Source organism: Morone saxatilis, unplaced genomic scaffold, assembly GCF_004916995.1.
Source record: "Morone saxatilis isolate NCDOM2014 unplaced genomic scaffold, NCSU_SB_2.0 Contig16, whole genome shotgun sequence".
Lineage (NCBI taxonomy): Eukaryota > Metazoa > Chordata > Actinopteri > Moronidae > Morone > Morone saxatilis.
In genome coordinates, this window is record NW_023339718.1 from 14,490,630 (window position 1) to 14,507,016 (window position 16,387).

The 16,387-nt window shown below is 42.1% G+C and overlaps 1 protein-coding gene across 3 annotated transcripts in view; it reads left to right on the forward strand.

The window, feature by feature from the left end:
* nsd3 (nuclear receptor binding SET domain protein 3) overlaps nt 1-16,387 on the forward strand; it is a 22,922-nt gene extending 6,535 nt beyond the window's left edge. For 2 of the 3 annotated variants that reach the window (XM_035658190.1, XM_035658192.1), the window contains exons 6-25: nt 126-755; nt 842-1,004; nt 1,087-1,187; nt 1,448-1,493; nt 1,605-1,735; nt 2,437-2,562; nt 2,665-2,791; nt 2,884-3,084; nt 5,219-5,398; nt 6,095-6,241; nt 8,985-9,141; nt 10,132-10,334; nt 10,762-10,874; nt 10,977-11,123; nt 11,225-11,347; nt 11,546-11,662; nt 11,743-11,884; nt 12,154-12,260; nt 12,355-12,559; nt 13,430-16,387. In XM_035658190.1, coding sequence (XP_035514083.1) covers nt 126-755; nt 842-1,004; nt 1,087-1,187; nt 1,448-1,493; nt 1,605-1,735; nt 2,437-2,562; nt 2,665-2,791; nt 2,884-3,084; nt 5,219-5,398; nt 6,095-6,241; nt 8,985-9,141; nt 10,132-10,334; nt 10,762-10,874; nt 10,977-11,123; nt 11,225-11,347; nt 11,546-11,662; nt 11,743-11,884; nt 12,154-12,260; nt 12,355-12,559; nt 13,430-13,701 — 3,438 coding nt within the window. In that variant the 3' untranslated portion in view covers nt 13,702-16,387. The remainder of the gene's footprint in view (nt 1-125; nt 756-841; nt 1,005-1,086; nt 1,188-1,447; nt 1,494-1,604; nt 1,736-2,436; nt 2,563-2,664; nt 2,792-2,883; nt 3,085-5,218; nt 5,399-6,094; nt 6,242-8,984; nt 9,142-10,131; nt 10,335-10,761; nt 10,875-10,976; nt 11,124-11,224; nt 11,348-11,545; nt 11,663-11,742; nt 11,885-12,153; nt 12,261-12,354; nt 12,560-13,429) is intronic. The other variant, XM_035658193.1, reaches the window with a different exon arrangement.

Sequence of the window (16,387 nt, forward strand, 5' to 3'; positions counted from 1 at the left end):
CTTGTATGTAATTAGGGTGAATTACAGTGAGCAGTGTCCTCTGACAGCAGACGACAACAATCTTTAATCTTTAAAATTTGGGCTAAAATATTTAAAAATTTAAAAAAATAACTTGGTACAATTGNNTTCTGAAGCCTATCCCTCAGCGGGAGCGTTCTCAGTGGGAGGTGGGTGTGGGCCACGCAGAGGACGCCTTCGTGATGACGCGGCAGGAGCGGATCGACAACTACACCTTCATCTACGTTGACCCGGACCCTAATGAAACCCCGCCCAGCAAGAAACCCAACATCCGAGCTGAGAAACGAAGCCGGCGCTCCAGCGGTTCGCTCAGTAAGAAGGAAGACGGAGGAGTGAAGTCACCTGACAGAGAGCAGCCACCACGGAGGCAGATGCCACGCAGACAGTGTAGTATTTCAAACGCAGACGACAACACAATATCCCAAGCCGCAAATGAAGAGAAGAACCAGAGGGGGGACCAGCGTAAGACCAGCTCCCCAAAGCAGAACTCCGGTTGTGATGCACGAGCGCGGCAGGACTCACCGCCACCGGTCAGGGCCTGGAAAACGGCAGCCGCCAGAAAGCTGCTGCCTCTCTCCATCACCATGAAGAGGCTCAATGTGGAGATCACAAAGTGTGACTGGCCTCTCCTGCAGAAAAAAGCTGCTGCGTCTCCGAAAAAAGACAAAGAAGAAGAGAAGGAGGAGAGAGTGGAGAGAGAAGCCAGGCAGCCCGACCTGGGATACTGCTCCCCCGAGGTTGGTGTGACTCAGGAAGACAGAAAAATGTATACACAACAAAGTTAACCTGTAGGAGTGTTTTTAAATGTTGATGCTTTTATCAGGACAGCAGAGCCAAACCTGAGCCCAGTCCTGAGGAGGAGGAAGATGGGGACGAAGGGGAGGAAGAGGGGGAGGAGAGGAGAGGCTCCCCCGCCAGTCGGAGGAGCGAAGAGGGAGGAATGCAGCTGACGTCCTCTCCTGGATCCCACCACAGTAGTCCACACGGTTGGTAGAACACAGACATGCAGGGCCTTTGTTTTCACAAGTATTATAAGATATAAATCTCATTATTTTTCTGTGTTTTCAGGCTCTCAGGAGAGGAAGCTGCAGCGGCGGTCAGTCAGGAGCAGGTCTGAGTCAGAGAGAGGCAGCGATCCCGTCCCTAAGAAGAAAACCAAAAAGGACCAGGTATCAGATAACGCACTATACATTGTCAGCTGTCACATACATGCAAAATTGCCCCAAATATAGCATTGATGGGGGCGTGTTGCTTAAGGTTAGACAATGAAATACGATTCAGGCACTCTGGTAGTTCTTTGTATGAGACCTCTGTATCAGTACACCTGTTGAAGTGAAGGAGGAGACTTCATTATTTTGCTAAATGTTCTCCTGAACGTGGCCTTGCAAGACTTTCCACCACGATAACTTACGTTAAACCACCTCCACAGGCGGAGATGGCTCCTGAGACCACACTGAGGACAGGCTCACAGAAAGGTATGAGTACCTTATTTCACGCCTCCTGTAACCCTCTGCAGTGGGAACTCCTTATACTAAAGTGAAATCCATCTTTTTTTAAATTTCCCCCCCACCTGTGTGATCCTCTAGGAGCCAGTGAGATCTCAGATGCCTGCAAGCCCCTGAAGAAGCGAAGCAGAGCTTCAACAGATGTGGAGATGGCTTCTTCTCAGTACAGAGACACCTCTGATTCTGACTCAAGAGGCCTCAACGATCCACAGGTACAATAAGAAAACATGTACAGAAATACCCACAAACTTAAAGAGGAAATACAGTTTGTCCTGCGCACAGAATATGTATAAACATACATCCAGAGGTAAAGTCAGAATATACATACAGTATTTGCCTTACTTGGAGAGATGTTTCTAGCACATAGTGCAGAATTTATAAGACAGTAAAATAGTCCTTGAAAGCATTTTTTATTTCTGTATTTTCAGAAATGAGAAAAACAAAACAAAAAACAAGAGTTGTTTTGTGAAGTAATTAATTAAGGCAAGGTTGGTTTTTTTTTTTTTTAAGGAAAACTGGCAAAGATTCAGTGATTCCAGCTTCTCGGATGTGAATAATTTATTATTTTATTTTATTGATTGTAATCTGAATATCTTGGGGTTCTGTAATATTGGTTGGACACAGGAAGACCTCTCCACTGGCTCTTGGAACTTGCGATGGGGATTTTCTTACTATTTGCTGACATTTTATGGACGGAACCATCAGGTTATCAAGAAAAGTATTCAAAGACTAATTAATAATGGGAAATAATCATTAGTTGCAGTGCTGATTACACCGTGTATTAGCCTGGATATCCATACACTTGAGAGAGTAGTTGAACACGGCTGGTGTGTTAGTTGCGTCTTTTGCTTTGTACAAATAGATTCTTTCACACAAAACACATCAACAACTTGCTCTTTTTTCCATCTCACAGGGTTTATTTGGGAAGAGTCTTGACAGTCCAGCAGCAGCAGATGCAGATGCTTCAGATACTCAGTCCGTGGACTCTGGATTGTCCCGTCAGGACAGCAGCACCGGCAAGAGAGACACCGTCTGCCAGGTCAGCGCTGCTCATGAGTCCCTTTGCTTTCTTTTAAAAATCTTACAGGTGTTGAGTCTCATATGATGTTCCAACCGTCTTTCTCTGCGTGTTTGTGCGTAGATCTGCGAGGTGTATGGAGATGGTTTGGTGGTGTGTGAAGGGGACTGCAACAGACAGTTTCACCTGGAGTGTCTTGGTCTGACGTCCCTACCTGAAGGCAGATTCACCTGCTTAGAATGTAGAAATGGTGAGTGGATATCAGGATTCAGCTTCACTATCACATCTGTTGTGTTTGGCTTTTTTTAACTATCCAGACTCTCTCTCTCATTCTGTCTCTAGGCAATCATCCTTGTTTTAGCTGTAAAACGGCGGGCCGCGAGGTGACGCGCTGCTCTGTGTCTGGATGTGGTTGTTACTACCATGAGGATTGTGTCCGTAAACTCCCCGGCGCCACCAGCAGTCCAGGCGGAGGCTTCTGCTGCCCCCAGCACAGCTGCTCTACCTGCTGTCTGGAGAGAGACTTGCAACGAGCCAGTAAAGGTAAAGACGATATTGTGCAGCTTTTCCTACAGAATATTTGGTGACTTAAAACATCCGGTTCCACCTCAAACTGAAAGTGCTCTATTTGATGTGAGGTGAGGGCATCTGCACGCTGCAGACCATTATAAAGTAACTGCCATGTTCCTGGAAATGTCTTTAGATGATGGTGCATTATCCTGCTGGAAATATATTGAGAAAGGGGAAAAAAAGGAGGATGGACTCTGTTTGCAACAGAAATGACCCTCAGGTGTTAAGCTGCGACACCATCAAGTACAATTTATACCTTTGACACCAGGCAGGATTAATGTTGTCTGATTCTGATAATACTGTAAGTGCTACATGTGGATTGATAGAAAAGCTGGAAAGCAAGTAAAAGAAACCTAAAAGTCAGACTTTTTGCAGCCTATGCATTTCTTACATAGTGTATATGTATATATGTATATGTATATGTGTGTATGTATATGTGTGTATGTATGTATGTATGTATGTATGTATGTATGTATATATATATATATTATATTATATTATATTATATTATATTATATTTTCTTAAAACCCCTCAAAGGGTCATCTCAAATAATATCCTTCAGTGAATTATGTTATATATGTATACTGTGTTTGAGTATTAGTATGTAGAGTGAATCCCAATAGAAGATCATAGTTTTATGGTTAAGAAATAATAATTATAATTGTCTATACAGTCTATAACAGTGGCTCCAAATCTTTTCGGTGTTTTTAGCAGAGATATTTCCCTACTAAGCTTCTCAGACGGTTTAATTTAAGTAACTGTTTGATTCCCAAAAAGGTAAAATTATCAAATATTTCTCACAAAAAATCAAAGTAAGAAAAGTGTATTTGCATAGCAGAACTTAGTTTTTTCTTCTTGTCAGTCCCATTAAACGTCCCACAACCCTCCAGATTATTCTTCCATCCATTGGGATCCTTAAGCTTTGGTCACACTGCATGACTTTTGAAGTTGTCAGATCTCTGTACTGTTCACTCTACACAACGTTCAGTCTGGGAGTTGTTGTGGTGGTTTTCACACTACATGATCAGCAACAGGGGTGTCCACACGCCCTAAGAGATATTTTAGAACGAGTGACTCAAACTATGTTTAATTATGATTCAGTATCATTAGGTTGAGAACCAGCGGTGCAAAACATCAAATCTTCAGTGTCGAACCATGTTTTTGCCTTTTTGTGTTCAAGTACAATGAAGCAAGGAGGAAAAATTCAAATTCAAACGCTAACAACTGAAGCCACCAAATAACGTACCAAGTGTTCACATTTTTCCCTTCAGATTTCCTTTAATTACAGCTGCAACCCATAAAGGAATCTGACCTAATTTATGATAAAAACTCCTTTTCACAGCTCTGCGCGTGCTGTACTGCCGTGGTTCCCAACCTTTTTTTCTTACGGGACCCATTTTCTATCGTTGACTAAACTAGCGAGCCCTGACTAAGTGATACATTTTATGGATATTTCATATTATATTCAATACATCACAGTAACAATAGAGAACAACTTTAAAACTGTACAATGAACCCAAATAGTTCAGTTTTCATCAGTTTTCCTGATATTTATACACAATTCTCTGTCGGTATTATGTATTTTTATTATTTTTAACAATCATACAAACTTAATAGGCTACTTTTTTGACATATTCAGTGTTTTCTTCGTATTGCTCTATCAGCTCTGTGGTTGTTTGAACTTTTCTAATGCAGGACGAGTCTGTTTATCAGAGAGTGAAGGCTCTGTGAATGTAGCTTGTGTTCAGGTCTTCAAAGTTTAGATCTTAAATAATAATCTAAACATTTAAAAATAACGATTTCATTTAGTTTTCTTCACAGAAACAAATGAAATGCTGAGATATAGGCCTACTGTGTAATTTATTAAAAAAATCAGTTTTTTTTTTGACTATTTTTATTATCAAGAAGGCCCCGTGAAGCTTTGGCTACCCCAAGTGAAGGTCCCAACCCCTATTTTGGGAACCAGGGCTGTACCGTATCACAACTACAGGACTTGTCTGACGGAGGGAACAGTTCACAAAAACATATGAAGTGACCACTGAGTCTAAACGTCAGAAGCTTGGTTACAAAACAACCACTGAGTCCTCTCCTCTGCTTCCCATCCAGGTCGTCTGATGCGTTGTATCCGCTGTCCGGTGGCCTATCACACGGGAGACAGCTGCGTGGCGGCGGGCAGCGTCGTCCTCACCCATCACATCATGATCTGCAGCAGCCACGGCAGCGCCAAGAGGAACGGCCTCCTTACCTCTCCTGTCAATGTGGGCTGGTGCTTCCTGTGTGCCAGAGGTAAGCTCCCACACTAACGGCCTTCCTCTCCCACAGCCGTGATCCACCAAGTGACCCTGAACACACTTTTGCTCCCCCTGGCTGATTTCAAACCGCAAGATCAGTTCTTCTTATTTGCATTTCACATTGGAGGAACCTGATCAGCCTCCATGATTGTAGTCTTTTCATCTTTTTTTGGGGAGTTGAACTATTTTTTGATAAGTCACAACTGCAGTAACATCTCATGAGTGAAAACTGAAACCTCACATACTTTTGTTTAGATATTTTATCTTTTAATATTACATGTTTCATGTTTGACATTGTTGTTCATGAAGTAGCATCGCTGTGAAATGTATTGTTTGTTTTCCATCCCGATACTAATACTTTGAATGAACCAGGCTGTTACGCTGCACTCCACTTAAAAGAATCCCATCTGTCCTGGATGGTGATGAATACAAGATTTACCCTTTTTTTTTCTTTTAATTACTTTTAACCAGTTTAGATCTGATGTTTTGCCTGTTTGAACAACAAGTTGAGTGCACTGTTTGGCCTCTTTGTGTTGGGACAAACTTTGTTTTACTTGTTTCTTCTGTGTGTGTGCGTGTGTGTGAGACAGACTGTGCGTGTGTTTGTTCTTTCTCTTCTTTTTGTGAATTTTTGGGTAATTTCGAGTTTGACTGCGGCTCACCCCCGTCTCTTCCTGTGTGTCTTGTGTAGGGCTGTTAGTGCAAGACCTTACTGACACCATATTAAGTTCATATGCCTATAAGTCCCACTACCTTCTGACTGAGTCAAATCGTGCTGAGTTGAAATTACCTATGATTCCCTCTCCTTCGTCAGCTACCAAAAAGAATGTTGGGAAAGGTAACTGCACAGTTTTTCTCTTTCTCCTTTGTCCCACTGGTCTGTGTTTTGTGTTGTGCCTGCTCCCTTCTGATTTAGTTTCCCTTTTGTACGCATCTTTCATTTCAAAGCCTTGAGGTGCAACATTTAATTAACTGGTTAAATGTGCAGTTAATTTTAATGCAGAGTGGCGCAAAGTAACCTCAGCCAAGTTCCCTAACACATTAACAGATAACAGTGGGCCTCATGCAAGAACAGTTCTGTATTATTAATAATAAACTTATTATAAATTGGTCTTTTTTTACAGACATTTTGACATGTCACTGTAGGAAAAGCTGGTGGTTGGTGTAAACAACCGAATTAATTCAATTTAGCTGCTTCAATTTCAGTGTCCTGTTATTGTGCATGTTGGCTCACTGTCCCACTGTCTCACTGGGACACCTGAACAAAACAGAGCAATTGTGAACATTATTAATAACACCTGTGTTTTTCCAGTTATGACGAGTTAAAATGTCTGCTGTGAAAAGGGCTTGTCGCCTGTGAATGTCACCTGTTCACTGAATCATCATTCGCATAATTCATCCTCCTGACTCACTATATAAGGCCGTCTGCTCCACTTTATTTGTGGGCAACTTTCATTCAACAACAAAAAGAAAAGCTTAAAGTCCTGCTGTCAGAAATCATCAAACAAAAACTGAACACGTTTATCAGTGTCAGTAGTGTTATTAGAGACTATTGTTAATATTGTCATGTGATCTAAGCAGTGCTGTACTGGAACAAAGAAATAAATATCATTTTTAATTTAATTTAACGCCGGCCACAGCCTTACTCAGCTGGTGTCACCTGGGTCACGTGACAACAGATATAATAACCACTGCCTCTGTTGTTGGAAGTGAACTTTGAGTTAATTTTTATCACAGTATGTCTGCTCCCAAGGCCAAGAATAAACCTCCACATTCAGAAATGGGAGACAGTCAAGGGGATGGTATTCAGTAGGTGATATTAGACCATTAATAAATCGTATAAAGTCTTTTTAAACTAGTTAAAAAAAAATTGGAAAGCTTTGATGATTTTAGCTCACTTCTGCATCACATTTAATCAGCACATTAATTGAGATTAAGTCATTATGATTCTCATTATCAGGGCTGGCCTAAGTGTGGCCCGCAGGCCAAAGTTGGCCCGCCATACGGTTCGCTTTGCCCCACCAGATGTATTTAGCGGCAATCTTGAGCATGGTGGGGAAAATTGAGCAGGAAGTCAGCCAATTAAGGGAACTAAGGACCAGTAACATTCTGCATTTTAATACAATAGGTGTTTGCTTTTGGCCTGTTGTCCACCATAAAGTTTAAGTTATGCCCTCCAAGGGAAAAAGTTTGTTAAACAAGCATTATTACTTCTTGTGGAGAAACACAGACTATCTGTACATGGCTTGTTCAAGAGATCTGGACGGCTTGTGAATTTCGTTCATGCCTTATAAATAATTCTAAGCACAAGAAAAGTTCTCGTAAATCACTTGTACATTAATTAATCTGTCCGTATGAGTGGTTTTTGCACAAGGCCCATTGTGAGGTTGGTTCATGCTATGCAGGTATATATATATATATATATCTCTGCAATAAAGATCAATCAAGCATTCTTTCAATTTTCAACAAGTACAATTTCTCTGCTGGGAAAATTTAATTGGCCATCAAACCTCCAGTACTGAAACTACTGTGTGATGCCCTGATGCAGGATGCTCTGGATTAGTTCAGGTTCTGTCTGTGGTCTGTGGAGCTTATCGCTGCTGGAGACGCACTGCTTCTCTGCTTCAGCACTCTGGGCTTGTTTTTGATTATTTTAAAGGCCTTGTCCAGCCTCACCTCTTCTAAGCTGACTGCAACTAAGTTTTATTTTTTGACTGAAATTTTCCAATGAAATGAAATTTTGGCTCACCCCATTTTTTTTTTTTTTGGACCTGCCTTGGATGGAATATAATCTCAATCTGGACTAAATTTGAGCGCAACAACAGTGAAATTACTCTTGTTAAATTTTCATTAGACTTTTAATTAAAGAACAACATTTTGCAAATTGCGATAAAGAAATATGATTCCATGCAAGCTGGTCTGTGCGGGATGTGATATGTGTGATGGAAAAAGTTTGCTTTACTGGCAGGACTGCATGCCTGCTTTTTGCCAATAATTTGTTTGACTATAACCCTGATTAATTGTTAACTTGCTGGCTGATTTTATTCCTGTGCTGCCGCATGTATTTCCCATAGACTGGTCTTGGTACAGTGCTCTGAATCTGATTGCCAGACATGCTGTAACTGCTGCGGTAAAAGTTGTAACCGACCTGAAAATCACATGCAGCGGTTTCCAACCATTTTCAGTCTTTTTACACACGGCATGGCTCTCACAGGAGCCTTCACTCAAGCCAAAAGCTCCTGGCCGTAGCTTTTCATCTCAGAATAGATGACCAGATGTTATAATGGGAGTTGTTTCCCTGCAAAGACACTATTTCCATTTCGCAGTAAGATGCTGGAAAACCACGACTTGGTGCTGTATTTGTAGACTTTGTAGTATCCATACTTCTTCTAGGCTTGTCTGCAAATGAGATTCAGAGTTTGTCCAGGTTTTACGTGCATCACCTAATTATACACTCCTCCTCTCTTTGCATACCAACGCATGCACACACACACTCTCACACACACTCTCACACACACTCTCACACACACTCACACACACACACACACACACATACAATGTGTACATCCATACAAATGTAGGAGGCAAGTTGCTGTGCTGCGACTCATGCCCGGCTTCCTTCCACCCGGAGTGTCTGGAGATGGAGATGCCGGAGGGGGCGTGGTCCTGCAGTGATTGCAGGGCAGGGAAGAAACCTCACTACAAACAAATTGTCTGGGTCAAACTGGGCAACTACAGGTATGCAGAGAGCACTGATTATAGACTGCTGAGGGTTGTGCAACTGTCAGTTTATGGTACGGTTACATTTAAAGGATAAGTTCTGTGATTTTCTATATTTTTCTTGTTGTCAAAAGATCCAATGAAAAGCCAGCGACCAACAATGAATTGATCTTTTGTATTTTGTATATATATAGGTCTTATTCCTCCGTGTCTCAGAGCTCCATTGATGTCCAAAAACTATTAAATTAAATCCTCATCATTGAGCCTCACTGTTGCAATGCTTGACATGTTCCTTTATTACTGTGAATGTGGGAGCTTTAGTTTATTCTGACTCAATCCCATATACACCACCCTGCTGCTGTGTATACTCACTACAGCAACAAATCACAGCCGAAAACCAGTTTGTTTCTGTCAGACTCTGTGTGCAGAGTAAAAATAGTAATTAGTTGACATAACTATAGAATATCACCAGTCTTATCCTTTAAGTTCATTGCGGCAAATCAGCTTTGTACCTCAGGATGTGACTTTATAGATGCAGGTATTCAGGAAATGTTGAGCAGAGCACAGCGGTGGTGTTTTCCTGTCTCACACTGACTGTGAGCCATGTCCTTTAATATTTATGCTTCAGTTTATAGTCTGCTAGAATGGTTTTTGATTTAAAATATGGCAATGACACAAATAACGTCTCTTGTATGTATTATCTACCAAACGTTGGCCAAACGTTTGATTTTATAGATGTCAGAGTTCCACAGACATTTAACTCTGATCTGTGATTTTGTAGCTTGAGAAACATTTTTTTGTTGTCAGAAACAGATTCTGAAAAATTATCATTCACATAAATTAAAGAAATGAACAATAATGTTTGGTGCAGGTGTGACACAACCATCAGGCTTTAATAACTTTAGGTTACCTCGTTTATTATTTGTTTTTTCCCATACTCTCCTCCTTCCTCACTTTTCTCCCTCTTCTTCTCACTGAACAATGTCCCTGTCCCCGTGCACCTTGCAGGTGGTGGCCAGCGGAGATCTGCAACCCTCGCTTGGTGCCGTCAAACATTCAGAGCCTTCGCCACGATATCGGCGACTTCCCTGTCTTCTTCTTCGGCTCCCACGACTACTACTGGATCAACCAGGGCCGCGTCTTCCCCTACGTGGAGAACGACAAGAACTTTGTCACGGGTCAGATCAACATCAACAAAACCTTCAAGAAAGGTAATTTCTTCCTAGAAAGTTTTGTTGTGATTTCATCTTTTAGAGCTGTTGGAATAATAATGATAATGATAATTATAGTAACAATAAACTATTTATACGGCACTTTTCAAAACAAAGTTGTCAAACAAAGTGTCTTACGTGGCTGGAACCAGGATTCAAAACATTCCAGCAAAATAAAGAAGAATTAAAAGAATAAAAGTCCCATCAGTAAAAATAAGTACAACAGTAAAGCACATAAAACCAACTTCAAAACCAACCGCACAGGGGCAAATAGTTTTAATCAATTAAAAGATACAAAATTAAAAGTATAAAGGAGCTGAAGGAGTGACAGACGGGGACATTTGGATGGGGTGAGGCCGGTGGGTGTGGAGTGCTTTCTGACGGCAAGGAAGGATGAATTTCTGAGATATTGTTGGTGTTGTTTTAGCTCTGGAGGAAGCAGCCCGGCGGTTTCAGGAGCTTAAGGCACAGAGGGAGAGCAGGGAGGCTTTAGAGCAGGAACGCAACTCTCGCAAACCTCCCCCATACAAATTCATCAAGGTAACGCCATTTCATATCTTACTTAATACATGTTAAACACTAAAGTTATATTCAATTAGTTTTAGTGCTTTTACTTATTCTGCTGGTGTTTTCCTGTATCAGTCCAACAAACCAGTGGGGAAAGTGCAGGTGCACGTAGCTGACTTGTCAGAAATCCAGCGGTGCAACTGCAGACCAACAGATGAACATCCTTGCGGCCTCCAGTCTCAGTGTCTCAACCGCATGCTGCAATACGAGTGTCATCCACAGGTCTGTGTGCATGTTTGTTATTGTTTGTTTAGCTCATTTATTGAACAATAAAGTGAGGAATCGCTCCTCTTAACTTCTTACCTTTATGTCGTTGTTGTCAGGTGTGTCCTGCAGGAGACAGCTGTGAGAACCAGTGTTTTTCCAAGCGTCTGTATGCAGAGACGGAAGTGGTAAAGACAGACGGACGTGGCTGGGGCCTCAAGACCAACCAGGCCCTCAGGAAGGTGGGTATTGAGCTCAGCATCTGATCCTTTCACCCAAAACCATCTTGGAAAACTTGACTTCCAGGCTTTTGTGACCCAGTGATCGCCACATGTACTTGACATAGATTCCCGCCTCTCTCACGAATTGTCGTTTTAAATAAAGTTGTCTGCATGATGGCTAAAACAACGTAAATGTTGTTATGTGTTGTTTTCCTCCAGGGTGACTTTGTGACGGAGTACGTGGGAGAGGTGATAGACTCTGAGGAGTGCCAGCAGCGAATCAAACGTGCTCATGAAAATCACGTGACCAACTTCTACATGCTCACCCTCACCAAGGTAACATCACTGATGAGAAGAGGGACCTCCAATAAGCATTTCTTCAAGCCTCGTGTCTCAATGTCCGTCTTTTGTTGTAGGATCGCGTGATAGACGCTGGCCCAAAAGGAAACTCCTCTCGGTTTATGAACCACAGCTGCAGCCCAAACTGTGAAACGCAGAAGTGGACGGTAAACGGAGACGTTCGTATAGGACTTTTCACCCTCTGTGACATCGAGGCTGGTGAGTTCACATACCGTCTTTTTCGACATTTCTAGTACAGACAGGTGGCAAATTAAAGGAAAAAACCTAAAAAGAAACATGACTAATGCAGATGCTTTCATACAGGACATGAATGGTTTGATGAGGATGAATTGATGTGAATGAATTGAACACTTCCGCTTTCTGTTGGTTTTTCCTTTAAATCGTCAAACATCTGTATACCTTTACGTGCGCTCAGAGCAGGTTGGATGAATCATTTGATGTGAATCTTGTTCCTGATGTTCCTGCAGACACAGAGCTGACGTTCAACTACAACCTGCACTGTGTGGGCAACAGGAGGACGTCTTGTCACTGTGGATCAGACAACTGCTCTGGATTCCTCGGGGTGCAGCCGACGGTGAGGATGTTTACCTCTCGTCATCGTGAATCCAGTTCTGACTTTGGAAGCTGTGTTTGATGCCTTTTTTTGCCTTTTGTAATGTTTCCTCCAGAGTGCTGTGGTGATGGAGAAAGAGGAGAAGGCCAGAAACGCCAAGCTGAAGCCGAAGAAGCGGAAGCTGCGGCCAGAAGGCAAACACACACACGAGTACTTCTGTTTTTGCTGCGGAGAAGGAGGCGAGCTGGTGATGTGTGACAGAAAAGACTGTCCGAAAGCGTACCACCTGCTGTGTCTCAACCTCACCAAACCACCATATGGTAAAGACAAAATGAGCGCGTTTGTGTGTTCATCAAAATCAAATTAAAATAAACATTTCATGGTCATTTAAGCAGCATAACCTACCTGCTGTGATGCTGACAGAAAGAAGACTATATTAGTATATTAGAGTGACATAGGACGTTTATTCTACGTCGCTGATGGAATTAATCTGCAACTGTTTCAATTCCCAACCTTTTTGATTTGAACCCTCAAAACACTACTTGCAGTCACTGGTTGTGACTTGTAAGGCATTTTTTTTTTTTTGTTCTTCTTTCATCTGAATGATTTTTTTGAAGCATGAAGAGGTAAAACAATACAGTAATTCACAAGGGAAAAAAAGCAACATTTTGTTTGAGTTTGTTTTTGGACATCACGTCAAGGTGTTTAAATTTTTGTATAATCTTTTTAAATGAGATTTGGTGGTGGAGTGGCTTGACCCCCTACAAACAAAATTTCTGTATACCTTTGTTGTATTGGTGTGGAGAGGGAGATCTCAGAGGTAGATATTACAAAACCAGGACAAATAAAAGCAATTGTTGGCATCATCATATCAGTGCCAATTAAACCATTTTTAAACAGTAATGTTCCACATACTGATATCCTGACCCAAATGACTATAAAACCTCTGTATATATTATATTATATTATATTATATTATATTATATTTGATTATATTGTACCCATTCAAACTAAATGTCTAATCTGAATAAGATGCAAATATTCAGTAATTTAGAAGAGAAAAAACTAAATATGTATTGCTTTCCTATCCTGTTAAATCATCTCATGACCCCAAAGCTTTATTCTGAGACCCTTAGTGGGTCAGATAGCGCCGCTCTTTCTTCATAACAAACCTCTCTGTCTGTCTGCAGGACGTTGGGAGTGTCCGTGGCACGACTGCACCGTCTGTGGCGCCCCGGCCTCGTCTCTCTGTGACTTCTGCCCTCGCTCGTTCTGCCGGGATCACGAAGCGGGGGCGCTCACCTCCTCCTCCCTTGAGGGTCGCCCCTGTTGCTCCAACCACAACCCCGTCAGTCCCCTGGGCTCCAACTCCAGCTCGGCCCAGCCGCGCCGTTCCGCTCTGAGCCCTGCCGGGGTCAAAGAGGAGCCGGACACGGAGCTGGGCCAGCCGGCCGCAGAGTGACACCGCAGCTCCCTCAATACCTCGTTCCCTGTAAAGTGCACTCCTGTCGGCCTCCTGGGCTCCGACCCACCTCTGATCTGAAGCAGTGCGCTACGAAAGGGAATACAGTGCTTTTTGACCAGTGCGATGGCCCCCTATTCAGAGACGAGACACACCGGTGAACACCTCGATGTGGAGAGAGCAGAGCGACGTGGCGTGTTGCAGGGGGAGTGTCCAGGCATCATTGTGCGCCGTTTTCCCTCCTCTCTCGCCATAAAACACCACTACTAATGTTCTCTACAGCTCGCCTGCGCCCCCCCCATCGCAGGGCCCAGACCACCACCTCATTATGTTTCTTTTGTTAATTTTTACAGCTGTGGAAATTTTCAAGTGTTGTCACTTCGCGTCAGTTACCGGCACTTTGAAAAACTCAAAGAGTGAGGTGGAGGGAGAGGTAAGAGAGAGAAGAGGAGGAGGAGGAGGAGGAGGAGGAAGGTGAACCCTCTCCACCACCACGCTGCTCCTCTCCTTGTTTACCTGCTGTAAGCTGTGGTCGGCATCTCACGCACAGGATGGCTGTACGGAGACGAGCATTTTCTCCTCCTCCACAGCCAATCAACACTCCGGACGTGATCCGCCATCGTATTTATCTCTTCTTCTTGGGGAAAAGACGGGGGAGGGGGGATGACCGATTTTGTGCAATTTTTTTCAGGACCACACTACATTCCAACCTTCCTTAGACATGATTTTAATATACTTATGGGTATAGATGAATATAATTATATACAGTATCTATGTTTGTTAATGTTTACAGACAGATTCTCTCACTTCATCTCGGTGAGTGGTGTATTATGTTTGTTTGTTTAGGTGTTAAGCATTACGCAGACCTCCTTGTGAAAATAGTCCTATTAAGGTGAAATATAATGGTATATAGTGTAATGGTATGACATTACAGAAGTACTTGTGATTTTCATATTGCCAGTCTCACTCGCCATTGTGTACATAATTGGCTCATACTATTGTAAAGTACTTAAAGATCAGGAGGGACAGAGCCTCGCCTCTCTGGTTGTTCCTGGAAGAAGGAAACGCTTTTTTAAACAACAAGACAGATCCTTTTTATTTTCTTTTGTCGATAAACTTCTGTTCCCCACATTAACTCCGAGCAGTTACTGTTATTTGTATTGTAGATGGAGGGGCTCAGCTTGTGATCACTGGTGCTGTCTTAAAGTATTGTTGATCAGCCTTAAGTTGGATTCTGGCTGTAGCAACTACTGCCCAGATGCAGTTCATTTCAGTAACGTCGTGTACTGTGACCGCTTTGATGCTTATTGTTTTCTCTCTCTCTCTCTCTTTTCAGTTTTTTCTGTTTTGCCAAACTTTTTCTGAAAAGCACTTTTACACAGCTTGTCGCTACACAATTTAGCTAGGTCATACATATACAGAAATGTATATTAAAAGAACATAAGACAAGTGTTTCAAAATGGATACCTCTTCTTCTTGTAGTAACGTCGGAATTTAAACTGTGTTGTAACTTTTTTCCTCTCGGTCAGAAACGCGGTGAGTGCTGGGCGTGTTTTTGGGTTGTTGTTTTTTTGAGGAAAGTGGCCTGAATGCTGTTGTTTTTTTTGGCACAAGTAGGAATGACTGCCAGCCCGGCTTTGTACAAAAAAAAAAGTCCTCGGTGTCCACGAGAGACACGTTGTCATTTTCCACCTGGAGAACATCCTCAAGGCTGGGCTTTATATAAAGACGTAATGGTATAACAGTCCAGTTCAGTATAATGTACAAATACAAACTTCTGTACAGTGTTTTTAATCGCTCATCTGTCAAATCCAAAATTTTTTGTATTTATTGCACCACATTTTATACCAATTTCTTTTTCAACCACCAGTGCAGTAATTTGTCTCCCTCTCCACCACGGTGTAAGTGAAATAGACTATTTAAAAAAACACGGGGAGTTTTACATGATATATCTGTATCTAGTCATTGCATACGTTTTTGTTGGTTTTTAAACATTTTGGTGTAATGATTCCACATTTGGTAATGGCCGCTGCTCATCGACCTGTATCGTGACTCACTGTAATTGGTGTTAAAAGCAGTGTGAAGCAGTTCAATATCGGAATGTAAAGTTTCAGTTTCAGAGCAGTTTTTGTGCTTTTTTTTTGTTGTTGTTTTGTTTTGTTTTTCGACTCAAGTGATCATCACAGCAGGAAGTTTATCTGTAATCATCCCTCAGCCTTTTGCTTGTGATTCCACCCCGGTCACATGACATGTTTGTTTGTGTTTTCTTCCCCTAAAAGATGTTTGTTTAAAGCCTCCCATCGTGGAGTCGAGCCACAGGGTGAAACGGTGCCAATGTGATTTCAGTTCCTTCAGGCTCTCTTTGAATGCGTAGACTAGATACTAAATCATGAAGAAAAAAGAATGGGAGCCATTCGATGCAGAAAAGTGAGAAAACTCCAGGCATGATTTGAAACTTTTCCCCTTTCTAGTGTCAAACTCTGAGCTTACATCATTCTGCACAGTGAAGTTCAAACACTGATGTGGAGTAATTTTTAGACAGACTTTATTTGTCATTTGGATTTGCATCAAAATGAAATAATAATAATAGGGATGTTTGAGTGGAGGGGGGGTTCATATGCTAAATACATGCACATGACATACATGCCTATAGACATAACACAGGCAATTCATCAAATAGAGGACC